The following is a 14,101-nucleotide window of genomic DNA, read 5'->3' as shown; positions in this document are numbered from 1 at the left end:
AGTTGAAAATCTATTCTATAAATTTGAGATGATAAACTTTTATACAGTAACATTTTGCAAATAAAAAACATCAAAAAAGCATACAGGCAAAAATGGATAAAAAACTGAAAAAAGGAACTAAAAGAACACAGCCTTGATAATCAACGCACTAAAATATCAGTCATCCACAAAATTTCAAGAGCTATGTGTGTTTATACCTCCCTCTTACCGATTGTTGCAAACATTTGTGGAGTTCAAAAATGGCTGAGGTTTCAATCTTAATCCATGGGACTTCGAATATGTATGTTATTAGTTTAATGTATGGGTCCAGGTCTCATACATTTTTTTCCGATTACATGACAGACATACATGCAAATACATCACCTCACATACAACACCCACACACATGCTAATGTGTCCCTGATACATGACAAACGAAAACCAGTAGCGTATCTCACATGCCATTTGTTTATTACGTGGAATACATAAAAGAATGCGTCTCCTAACACACCTTTAAAAGAGATGAGAAATGGTGGCAAATCTTTTATGCTACTATAAGTCTATAATCATGTTGGCATATGCAATGGCATTTTACATTTTTCCGTGTGGTACTTTACTAAATTTCTTTATTTACGTTACTGCATTCATCGTAAAGACTTAGGCTCCCATCGTTTCGTAGTTACAACTGCTTATAAATCAAAATTTGAATTTTAGAATTTAACTTTGGACATAATTTGTTGTTTTCTCACTATGGTTTATTTTACACACTTCGCTTTTAAGTTGTTATGGACACATATATAAAAGTTTTACCTGTAAATTATTTTTTGTTCGTAAAAACGCGTTTTCGTGAAACGATGAGAGCTTTACATGTGATGAGTCCTAAGACATAAATGATACACCACAGACATTGTTTGAAATATGGCCCAAGTTGATCTCCTCTTGATGAATTCTTGCCCAAGTTGGATCAGAGCTTCAAGCCTGGTAGCCATCAAATTTAGGCCCAGCACAAAACTTGCCTGGGCCAAGGGTCAAAGAGCACAAAACTCAATCCAAAGCATGAAACCTCCGAAACCCCATTTGACAATTATTCTCAGAGTCTAAAAACAAAACTCTTTGTAAACCTCCATGTATGCAATTTTTCTTTTAATTCTGGAAAGAAGACTAATGGCCTGTTGGAAGGAGCTTTGTATTCTAATAAACAACTAGTAAGAAACTAGTTTCTCAAAATTTGAAAAGGGCTGATTTTCTTAGCTTTTGGCTTCCAATTTATTTTCTAGATTATACAGCTTCAGATTCTCAGACATTAAATATTGTTTGAGATAACTTCTAAAGACGGTTAGAGGCTGCAACCGGCAGAAACTCTCAAAAAACAGGTCCTCTAGCCGAATTGGCGTAAGTCATTGCAAACTTTGGATCAAATTTGCATTCGTTCGAAATTTGCAAATGCAACTTGGCAGCATGTTATGTTTTTTGTTTTAGTTTCGTCACTGTTTGCTTTCTTTGTTGAGTTATATATATATATATATATATTTCTGAGAGATCCAATCACACTCACGTACAAGCTATCCACGTGATCCAACCAGAACAATCTATCACCCCCGGAGCCAGCAAACGTCAGGTGGATGGAAGTAGACGCTTGGGCCAATTAAAGTCCTCCACGTGGCACCAACCGGCTAGCAGACGTGGCAGCCACCAGTTCACAACCAGCCGCTAGATCGAATGCCCCAATTTTTGGCCTATTTGACATACACGTCGCTGCTAAAATTCAAATTTTAAAATTTTACTTTGAAATTATTTTTGAGATGTGATTTTTTTTATATTGCATTTAAGTTGCTAACATGCTCATCTTTTTGTTTTTGCTTATTCTTATAAGCCAAAATTTAAAATTTTAACTTTAAATTATGTTTCACGATATAAGACTTTCTAGCCTTATCCAGATTCATATGAATGCTAATAAATCTAGATATATATATATATATAAATTATATACATTCATGAATTGAATTGATAAAGTTAGACTTTTTACGATATGAAACGGAGGCAAAAGTTGATTTTGACGTTTAGTTTCATCGTAGTTTATGTTTTAGCCTTTATTTTAGATCGTTAAGAATACGGTTATAAAAAATTTTATTCATTTATTATTTTTTATTTTTGTAAATATGTTTATGTTTTGACGTTTTGCTCATCTTTTGACAATTATTTCTCGTAATGTTTTAGTCTTTGATTTATATCGTTAAGAACATTATATCCAAGGTTCACCAAACTGGTCATGGTTCCTCAAAAAAAAAACTGGTCATGAACAAAAAAAAAAGATAATCAATCGCGGAAATCATTGAACCCCCAACAAATCAACTTAAATTTTGTCAAAATTTTAAAATTCAGTATAAATTATTTTGAACTTAACTAAAAAGGAAACTATCTATTGTCTATGTAATGAATTGGTAATATATACCAACTGGTTGGTCCAAAAGATGTTTTGAGTTTTGCTATGTGAAAATTCGAATCCAGTAAAGCATGAAGTCTCTCTTTGCGCTATTTGAGAGGTTAGCCCTTGGGATTAATGGTTAGGCTGCCTTGAACATGCCTAGGGCATTCAATTTCCATGACATTTGTGATATTATTTTTTAATTCCAGAATGTGTAGGATGAGAATATTTCCTAAGCAAAATTAAAAGACCATTGAAAGCACAAATTCAAACAACCCCTTACTAATTTTGACTTGGGGCCTTGTTGATGATTCATATCAGACCTTGAGCAGCCACTCTGTCATTCTATGTGCTCAAAGATAAAAGAACAAGCATAGATGCAAGGTAGGGTTTGTATGCTTACATCATGGAACACAAAACTATGGCATTCTTCTATTGTGCTGAAGAAAGAAAAGAACACAGTTTCCTGTAGGAAAGCAGCCAAGGTCACATGCTGACATGCTATACTACTGGTATGCTGCTTGGGTTGGAGGCACAGTTGCAAAAACACCCTGAAATTAAAAGATTGCATCAAATTCACCCTCTGTTGTTACTTACTTCAATTGATCTGCTGTAGTAGTTAAACTTTGAAGATGGAAAAATGTTGGAGCACTGGTCCCAGAACATAATCATACATTCATATGGCCATCATTTGTCACCATGTCTCAATCAGCAATCAATTGCGCCAATTAAAAATCTTGGTTCCTGGTTTGGAAGTTTTTGTTGGGAAGTTTAATAAAGTTCCATTTTTTCAGTTGTTAAGATAATACTGGTTATGAAAAAATACAAAAGAAAAACAAATCCCATCATTTGTCATCTCCTTATCCTACATGGGATATGACTTTTATAGCTTATTATCTCGTTTAGCATCAGGCTTTCAAATGGATATAATTAAGAGTAATAGATGTTCAAAGGCTAGATACAATATCGAATTATGTTTTTTCTCATGGAATATGAGAATAAGGTATGAAATTCCGGTGCATATTTCAAAGTGCATAAGTGTGACATACATGTCTACTTTGGAAGTCCACGGATCTCTATTTTGGATTTCAGAAAATGCATGTTTTATGGATTGGGGAATTTGAATTCAAACTTAATAAAATGCCAGGCAACCACAAGAAACAAGCCTTTATGGTGATAACATAAAGAAAAACCTTGGGATAGTAACATTAATACAAACATCAGAAATTCCCATAATATTATGAAACTAAAATATATTGCGTCCATCTGTGGGATCTACTGCTAATAGCAATTACTACCTCCATCCCTAAATATTTGACACCGTTGACTTTTTACACATGTTTGACAGTTCGTTTATTTAAATTTTTTAAAATATGTAAAACTATATATATGCATAAAAGTATATTTAACAATAAATGAAATGATAAAAATAATTAATATTTATGTAAATTTTTTGAATAAGAATAATAGTCAAATGTGTAAAAAAATGTCAACGGTGTCAAATATTTATGGACGAATGTAGTATAATTGAATACATATGACAACCAAATGACCATTTACAGCACACATTCAACTACGGTGGCAACATGGATTAACATCCATCGAGTGTTTTAAGCAATAGGTCAATGGATTCTCTAATAGCACACAAAAAGTGCATAACTTTGTTGTTTTAGAATCCATGCATAGCGTAAGTTGATGGTTAGTGTAACTCAAGGGCGTGACTATATTTTAGACGCATAAAAATTTCAAAAACTTCAGTCACTTTGATAGTCCCAGAAATGATAATACAAGAGATGAAACAATGTAGAATTTTTTTTGAAAATCTCAGTCGCCTGAAATCTAGACACCCCCAATACTCAAACACATGTACCAGCATGAAGTTAGACCCCAAAGACCGTTTTAATAGGTAATTGCCCCAAGGAAAAGAAAATGATTTCATTACAAATAATGAAACTTGTTGAGTAAGATCAATATTTCATCTTATGGTTTTCAATAGTATCATATTATCAAAACATATTTAATTGGATGAATGAAATATGTGCTATCCATGCAAAAATTCATTTCGCGGTATCATAGGCTAATATCCTACTTAAAATGTTGCATCCAAGTAACCAATAGAAGTTGATTAAATGTGTGAAAATGAAATGAATTATTCTCAGTTAAGGTTTCAATCCAGTTTAATGATTTAGATAACTATTTACACCAAGTTTTATCATCATAAAATTTAGCTCCCCTATTTCATAATAAACTATGCCATATCACTATTTTTACGTACAAATTGAAACCTTCATAAAATACCGCTGAGATGGCCTGAATAGGGAAACAATTTTTAGCATATGGGTGGACATCCACCCATGTGCTTACATGTCATCTAAATAGTCATAAAAATATGAAAACATTTGATAAGATAGATTAATATGAGTTATATCACTCCACAAACATGCAAAGTTTAAATTCAACTTCTACAAGTTATAGCAAAAAAAACTATAACTAAGTATATGCATATTCAAAATTGTTTTTGTTATTTTTGCTACAAATTATAGAAGTTGAATTTAAATTTGCATGTTTGTGGAGTGATATAACTCATATTTAGCTATCTTAAATTTTTTTCATATTTTTTGATAACTGTTTAGATGACATGCAAGTAACGGGTGGATATCCACCTGTGCGCCAAAAAAACTGCTTGCGGCATGAATACCATACTAAGGCCATGTTCTTTTTCCCCTCTTAATACTCCAGGTTTCTTGTTTTTCATGCATGCTTCCTAAATTACTTAACAACGTGTTTTTTCGAGAATTTTCTATAGTAAAGTTACTTAAAAATTTTATTAATATTTTTTATTATTATAACTAAATTAATTAATCATATACTAATACATTCCTACGTTTTTTCATGCCGGATAACTTGCCAAAAACGAACACGCCGTTTGTACGAGGGGTATATTTACAAATTCCGCATTCGTTGAGGGGTAAACGCGCAAAACGACATCCTCCACTCTCTCTCTCTCACGATATCGGCTTGTATATTTTCTTTCATTTATAATACTACGTTTTCTCTTCCTCTCCCCCCTCCCCTCCCCCACCCGTCTCGTCGCCGATCCGATCCACCGCTCGCCCTCCTCCCCCTCCGCCTCGCCGCCGGCCTACCGCCGCTGCTGCTGGTGGTGGTTCCGATCCGAGGTAAGCTTCGCGTCACCTCTCGCTGTTCACCGCCAGATTAGAGCGAGCCCGATCCGCGCGTGCCCGTGTCCGCTCGTCCTCATCTTGTCTCTCCTCCCCGGCGCGACCGGGAGACGGCGACCGGGCGGGGAGGAGCCGCCGAGATGGTCTCCTCCCCGTCCCCCACCCCCCTTCCTCGGGTAGTCGGCAACCCCCGCGAGCTTGCGCCGTGCGTGGCCGATCTCCATATCCCGCGAGAGCGGTGGCGCCGGCGTCCTGTGCTGCTTCCGCCGCATCCTCACCGTTGAGCCACCCGCACTTCTCTGATCCCTCCCTGCCGACACCTTCTCTCCTTGCCTTAACCTGATCGTCTCTTCTAGATCTGGAAGCTCTTGTCCCGTGACCAAATTTATGGGGGGTTCAACTGAACCCACACGTTAGGTCCGCCCTGATTCAGAGTGATAGGGCGGAGTGATTGGCCGAGAGGATTGAAAGTTTTTTTTTAATTGTCGGTGCTCTAGGATAATAGAGCGATCGGTCTCGTTAGGGTCATTGTTTTTTCGATCTGTTGAGGTTGATGATGTTACCTGTGTGCAGGTTGCTCCACCATGGGTCTGGTGAAGGATGGCGCCGATCTGGAGGAGGGGACCCTGGAGATCGGCATGGGTGAGTCGAGCTAGCAATGAGATTGAATCTCTTGCAGCACGTCTTTATATTGTAGTTTTTTGTGGGTTCAGTGGCCTGTCCATTTTGTGTTTGCTCAGAGGCTTCTAGCACTGTCGCAATTGACCAGTGCCTGCATTGGCACTGGCACGCCAGACTATTGTTGTAAAGGAAAAGAACCTGGTTAAAATTTTTAAAATTTAAGCGCCTTGTTTGACAATGGGCGCAATCTAAATGGTAGATCATTGGATGTTGTTATAGCTTGGTACTCACTATCAGCCTGCTGAAATAAATGTTGGAAATGTTAGTGTATTGGTACTTAAAATTGCTGGTTATGCTAATAATAATGCCAATTTCATAGTCAGAGGTTTTGTTGAAGTACATAACTTAGTGTGCCAATCATGACTGGTGATGTTCATTGTTGTCATAGCATTGCAGTCTTAACTGTACAACGCTACATCAGATCTTGGCACAGTGGTTACTGGTTAGGCCATGCTTTCAGTTTACCATATTCTTTTGTTTGCTATGTACTCCCTCAGTTCCTTGTTGTAAGAATTTTCAGCCTTGTCTGGGTTCATCCATTGATCAATTTATATGGTTTGTATTCTTACAATCTGAAACAGAGGGAGTATTTACTGAGATTTGGAGCACACATAGAAGTGCAAATTTCACAAAAGAACAATTCATCATGGCACAGACACTGTTCCAGCTTTGCAGGCTCACTTCGTCTTAATGCTGTGATTAGATCAATTTTTTTCAAGCAGCCTAACAAAGATGTTCCATACTTTTTTTATTTGCAGAGTACAGAACTGTTTCTGGTGTGGCAGGACCTCTGGTTATCTTGGATAAAGTAAAGGTGTGTATGCCTTCTCTAATTTGCAGTTCTAGTGTAACTCTACAAATTTTGAATGGGCCAATCTGACAGCAAGTTACACTCAGCATTTCTTTCTTCATGTAACTATCTTCAGGGCCCAAAGTACCAGGAAATTGTAAACATCCGATTGGGAGATGGCACCACTCGCCGTGGCCAAGTTCTAGAAGTTGATGGTGAAAAGGCTGTTGTACAGGTTATTTCTATGAAAAGATTGAAAGTCTTGTTTTGTTCGTGAGATTGGATTTAGATTTGCATTATTTGTATGGTATGTGTTATACAGAAAGTTAACATTTTGTTACTGAATTACTTGATTTTCTAGGTGTTTGAAGGCACTTCAGGAATAGACAACAAATATACTACCGTGCAGTTCACAGGAGAGGTATGTTCCTGGTTACTTCCATAGTGGTTCAAGTTTTCTAATAGGCCAAATGCTGTGAACTGGACAGTGTTAATTTGGAGAAATTATTTCACTCTCAGATATACAATTGATAAGAGAAAGGACTATTGAGAAGTACATGTATTCTGAACCTTAAAATTCTTTACTCTTGTTGATTGTTGACTATTATGCATGACTTGAATAATCTTGTATTTCCACCTTTATCTGTTTACATATATGCACTGAGAAGTAGCTGCAATGTTTACTTATGCCTATGGTTATAATTTCTTCCTATAGGTCCTCAAAACTCCTGTCTCACTTGATATGCTTGGGCGCATTTTCAATGGTTCTGGAAAACCAATTGATAATGGTCCACCTATTTTGCCCGAGGCATACTTGGATATCTCTGGTAAGTTTTTCTCAAACCAAGCACACTGTTATTGAAGTTCACAGCTCAGTGCATGTAATAAGTATGGCCGGTGGTTAATCTTATATTTCCATGTGTTCTGATCTTTATTTCAGGAAGTTCAATTAATCCCAGTGAAAGAACCTATCCGGAAGAGATGATTCAAACGGGGATATCCACCATTGATGTCATGAACTCCATTGCTCGAGGCCAAAAGATTCCTCTCTTTTCTGCTGCTGGTCTTCCTCATAATGAAATTGCTGCCCAAATTTGTCGCCAAGCTGGCCTCGTCAAAAGTTTGGATAAAGGCAAGCATGCAGAGGTACCTAATATATATATATCTCACAAAGATAATCAGAGCAAATACTTGATGATCCATTGAGATTTCGCTTCACATGTTAGCATTACTAGATACAATTCATATAGCCTAATAACTTTAGCTGTACATGAAATCCTACATAAGTTCCTGATTGGAACATCCTGTTCTTTCAACAATGGTTGGATGGTGGCATTATAGTATTTTAAATTTCTGTGGGGAAAAAGATCATATGGTATGCTGTAGAACAATTTAGGCCTGTTCAGTTTTTTCCATGAATACATTTCTTAATTGTAGTTCACTTATTTTCTGGTTTCCTTAATCTCCAGGGTGGTGAAGATGATAACTTTGCTATTGTGTTTGCTGCTATGGGAGTGAATATGGAAACAGCCCAATTCTTCAAACGTGATTTTGAAGAGAATGGGTCGATGGAGCGGGTCACCCTTTTTCTGAATTTGGTATGTACAATATATTTTTGAAGTTATCAGTATCGATTTGTAGTATACTAGTATGGAACACACCTTTGCTACTGTAGCTGTGCTTAATTTCTGTATCTTTATAGCTACATCCTTCTATCTTTAACAGAAGTTGACCTGATTGCTAAAGGTAGACATATTTTTAACACCAAGCTACTCTGTTTTACAGGCGAATGATCCTACCATTGAACGTATCATTACCCCTCGAATTGCACTAACAACTGCAGAATATTTGGCATATGAATGTGGGAAGCACGTACTTGTCATCTTGACAGATATGAGTTCATACGCAGATGCGCTGCGTGAGGTATTTTGCTTGATATCTTGTATGATAATGTATAATTTGTTCCTTTCTGTTTTATTAGCTATTCTTATAACCTAATTCCATGGATGCACATTTTCCTAGATATCTCTTTCATAGACAATTGATTTTCAAGGAATCATATATAGGTTTGATATCCTTACTAAAACTAAGAATGCCATCCATCATCCATGTGATTACAAACTTTCATGGTTGAATGAATTGATCATGAAAGGCCACATTTTTCTGTTAGTCTGCATGTCACTGGTACAAACTTTTGTAGCATCTAACAACTGAACATTTATCAGAAATGGCATTAGCTTGGTTATGATATGTTGTGAAAAGGTCATGATTTTTCATTTGATCATGTTACCGCTGACCAAAAAATGGCTACATTTAGATGTTAAATAATTATTTGTGTTTCTATTAGCTTCTAACATTGTGTTGTGGTTTTCTCTTATCTAAAATGAGTATTTTGCATTTTGCATCTACTTTTATGTTTGACTGCAATAAATGATGAATGATGTTATGTTATTTACTGTCATCAGAATTAATACATGGCAATTGTGCTTTTATGTAGGTATCAGCTGCCCGAGAAGAAGTGCCAGGTAGGCGTGGTTATCCTGGATATATGTATACTGATCTCGCAACCATATATGAGCGAGCTGGGCGTATTGAAGGAAGATCAGGCTCCATTACCCAAATTCCCATTTTAACAATGCCTAATGATGGTAAGTGACTGTTGGCTGATTTATTTTAGTTTTATATCTCCACTACAACTATCTTGTGAGCATTATATAAACATGTTTTTGTTCCTGAAGTATGCGAAGAGTACCATCCTATCAGGTGTATTATATGCCGCAACCTTTTCTTACTCGTGTTGTTTCCAATGAGTTATCTGCCATATTAGTTAATGCAGATGAGTATATGCACTAGCCCAACATGAACATCTCTGAGCTGGACTTAAGTTACTTGTGTTGGCACATGTCTATTGCATGGATCTTTTATCATTCATGTTATTGGCCACGTTGTGATTTGTTTTAATCCTGAACATATCACAAATAATGCTTAACATTTGTGCTGTTTCATCCTAAACAGATATTACACATCCAACTCCTGATCTTACGGGATACATTACCGAAGGACAGATATACATTGACAGGCAGCTGCATAACAGACAGGTACTTTCTTTTGCGTTCTTTTATACTTATTAAGTGGAATAAAGATGACACCTTTGTAACAGTAATAGGAAGCTTCGTATTGTCAAGCTATAACTCTTATTATAACTTGCTGTTATTTTTTTCCATATGGAACACATGAAATGTAATTTATGGATGTTCTATATTCTTACTCTTAACTAAATATTTGCGTATTACTTTCAGATATACCCACCCATCAATGTCTTGCCATCTCTCTCTCGATTGATGAAGGTGAGGTTGCTTATCAATACAAATTTCACATAAAGTTGTAGCAGTTACATGCTACAACCATTATTTAAGTTCTAAGAACTGTCTAATATTTCTTGCAGAGTGCTATTGGTGAGGGTATGACCCGTCGAGACCATTCAGATGTCTCTAACCAGGTACGTATTTGGACTCCATAGATTTTTTTCTTTAAGCTCTAGCATCTACTTCAGTGGAACTCATGTCTACTGTTTCATTTTACAGCTTTATGCCAACTATGCTATTGGAAAGGATGTCCAGGCCATGAAAGCAGTTGTTGGAGAGGAGGCACTCTCTTCTGAGGATCTGGTTTGTACAGTCACAATTGATAATTTGTAAGTTGACGTTTTCTTTAGAAAAAATAAATCTCATATATTGTTCTTTATCTCCTGTGCAGCTTTATCTGGAATTCCTCGACAAATTTGAGAGGAAATTTGTAACACAGGGAGCATATGATACAAGAAACATCTTTCAGTCACTTGACCTAGCATGGACATTGCTGCGCATATTCCCTCGTGAACTTCTCCATCGTATCCCTGCGAAGACATTGGATCAGTACTACAGCAGAGATGCTGCCCACTGATCTATGTTCAGAAATCAAATGTTCTCTCAAGTGCAGCTTGAATAAATCGAAATGTTTGAACTCGTGGCCTTTTTGCTGTAGTTATATATAGTCCGGTCCTATTCTTTTCTGTCGGGTGAGCACAATTTGTTCTTAGGTCACTTTGTCACGGCGACTTCTGTAATATTATGCCATGTATCTTTAAACTACACACATGAGCTCATTTTGGTTTTCATTGGCCAGAGTTGTTAGCAAGAGCATTGTAGGCCAAGATGCTCGAACCTCCCAAGGCACTGGCTGTATCTACTTTTGTGAATGAATAAAAGATGAAACAATAAACTGCGATGAAATGGTAAATGCTACTGCAAATCGTTATACTATGCAATCTCTTAAAAAAATATTAATGCAGATTCCTTACGCTTCAAATATCTAATCCATATAGAAATGCCCTTGGGCTGTTTGTCAATTATTGTATCCTTATGGTAGCGCTCTTTACGATGATGCTTCATGTGGGAAATAAGGTTATCGTTATGCCACGTCTGATAAGCTAAAGCCGTGTGAAAGAAGAGAAAAAAATATGGGTAAAACTTAAACGGTTTATTAGTGATTAAAAATTAATTTATAAACAAAAATATTATACACATGTTCCCAGTGATAGATAAGCAACTGATGAAAAATAAACTATGATATCAAAATAAGTCTAAATGTCACCTTTAAAATTTAAGCATAAGCATAAGAGATAGAGGATGGGGACAATAATTTGTTGGCTATGCTAAAGTAACGTATTGAAAAAAAAAGGACATAAAGAATCTCTAAATTAAGTTTCAAAATTTGAACTTGTGTTTGCTCAACTGTTTTAAGTCTAATGCTCCCATCTGTCCATGAAATAAAAGTTTAATGTTTAAAATAAGAATTGGTCAAATTTTACATTTGGCTTCATTTGATATTAAAACAAGTTTGTAAAATCTTATAAATTCATGATATTAAGGTAGCACTTTTCAGTTCAAATTTACATATATCATTTCTTTATTTTTTAAAAAAAACTGTTGATGATTAGAATTCTAAAAGATCGATCAATCTTGTTCTAAACATAAACTAAAAGATTTTCTCTAAATTTATATGGTATAACCAAAACGGGTATACGTGTTGGTGTTTTAAGTGGCTCTTTTATACAGTACTCTTTCGTCCCTAAATATTTGACGTCGTTGACTTTTTTATATACGTTTGACCATTCGTCTTGTTCAATTTTTATTTGCAAAATATGTAAAGCTATATATATACATAAAAGTATACTTAACAATAAATAAAATGATATAAAATAATTAATAATTATATAAATTTTTTAAATAAAATAAATGGTCAAACGTGTATACAAAAGTCAACTACGTCAAATATTTAGGGACGGAGGTAGTAATAGCTTAGTAGCTTTGGTGAGCTGATTTAAATGATTTAAGTGATGAAGTGATCTATGCAAGCTAGCTTTTTTTTATTGAAGCATGAAATCACTAAAGAATAAAGAAACAGTAGAAAACTAACGGCGAGTTTCCTTTGCTGTGTACACAAGATGACGAAAGCTGCCGCTGCAAGTGAAGTTCACTTTGTGTTCGTCCTTTCCGGATTATTTATTTGCCACCTGTAGCTTTATTATAGTAGTGCTAGCACAAGTGAACTAGAATAATTTTGTACAACTACAGTATGTACGAGTATTTGTACTAGCACAAGTATCCTAATTTAGGCCTTGTTTAGTTAAAATTTTTTTCCAAAAACATCACATCAAATTTTTGAACACCTAAATAAAGCATTAAATATAGATGAACCAAAAAACTAATAGCACAGTTATGGAAGAAATCCTGAGACGAATCTTTTGAGCCTAATTAGTCCATGATTAGCCATAAGTGCTACAGTAACCAACATGTGCTAATGATTTGGATTAATTAGGCTCAAAAGATTTGTCTCGCGGTTTCTAGGCAAGCCGTGAAATTCATTTTTTTATTCATGTCCGAAAACCCCTTCCGACATCCAGTTAAACATTTGACGTGACACTTCTTCCAAAAATTTTCTCAATCTAAACACCAACTTAGGAATGACCTGTGATCCTGTGTTCTGCTCTTGTTTTCCAAATTACTCAGTAGGTAATCAAATCATTAGCTTTTACAGATCATTATTCTTTTCTGAAACACTATTCGAACGCAGAAGTTCGTACATGTGCTCGCTCGTATAAACATATGCATGCTCATCCTGCTTATGTGATAAAGATCCGACCATAGTATTTTAGAACGTAGAATTTGACGGATATCAACATATTCGAGAGGATATTTGCAAGGAGAAAGACATGTGAAATTTTATACATGTTAGGGCCCTTGATAATTGGTAATAAGCCCACTCTTATTGGTCAAAGCTAGTGTGAGACTTTATATGGCCTCCCGTGAGTACAACATAACATATAAGAAGAAAAATCTAGTGTAGTCTGCACTATATCAATACGGTAGCACATGCATAGTTATCGGCGGCTAGCCATCATGGAGTCTCTCCAATATTGACTTACTAGGATTTGAATTATGTAGGCTTTCTAGTCAACCCTCGAGGCTTATTCGGTTCTCCTCTTTCCCTCGGGGTCGATGATCTTCTATTTAGAGAAATTACATTGTATGCCTCTGAGTTTGTCACATTCCTGCGATTTGCCACTGACTTTATCACATTCTATAATATGCTATTGATTTATTTGACTTCTACGATTTATTATTGCTGTCCGATTAGCCTTAGTTAGTATCGTATAATTTGTCCAAACGACCAAATACCTATAGGACAAAAACTTCTAAAATTTGAAATATAATTTTTTGGTCAATTTTTGGATGTTTATAAATATGATAGTTCAGAATTTTTATTCAAGGTTTGTAGTTTTGTTGACATCCGAGGGACATCCTTTGCAAAATTAATAAAAAGACTGGCAAATTTACAAATGTCTTCAAAACAATTCAATATCATTTAAAAATATATTATAACATTAGGATGACACTTTAAATCACATTAAAGTATAAAATTCAAAGGTATTCAACTCCAAAACTTAACGTACTATGCTCGCATTTATGTCTTATTTTTTCAGTCAAAGTTGACACAATAAGC

General features: G+C 35.6%; 1 protein-coding gene across 1 annotated transcript; it reads left to right on the top strand.

Moving 5' to 3' along the window:
• Window positions 1-5,496: 5,496 nt before the first annotated feature.
• Window positions 5,497-11,329, top strand: LOC102700533 (V-type proton ATPase subunit B 1). The gene is made up of 15 exons (XM_040525027.1): window positions 5,497-5,583; window positions 6,160-6,228; window positions 7,026-7,081; window positions 7,194-7,292; window positions 7,419-7,478; window positions 7,773-7,884; window positions 7,998-8,203; window positions 8,527-8,655; window positions 8,843-8,980; window positions 9,555-9,705; window positions 10,073-10,155; window positions 10,357-10,404; window positions 10,503-10,556; window positions 10,642-10,725; window positions 10,814-11,329. The coding sequence occupies exons 2-15, from the start codon at window positions 6,171-6,173 to the stop codon at window positions 10,997-10,999; spliced, it is 1,464 nt and encodes a 487-aa protein (XP_040380961.1). The 5' UTR covers window positions 5,497-5,583; window positions 6,160-6,170; the 3' UTR covers window positions 11,000-11,329.
• Window positions 11,330-14,101: the final 2,772 nt, after the last annotated feature.

The sequence above is a fragment of the Oryza brachyantha genome, chromosome 6 (genome assembly GCF_000231095.2).
Source record: "Oryza brachyantha chromosome 6, ObraRS2, whole genome shotgun sequence".
NCBI lineage: Eukaryota > Viridiplantae > Streptophyta > Magnoliopsida > Poales > Poaceae > Oryza > Oryza brachyantha.
This window is presented reverse-complemented; position numbering and strand designations above follow the sequence as displayed.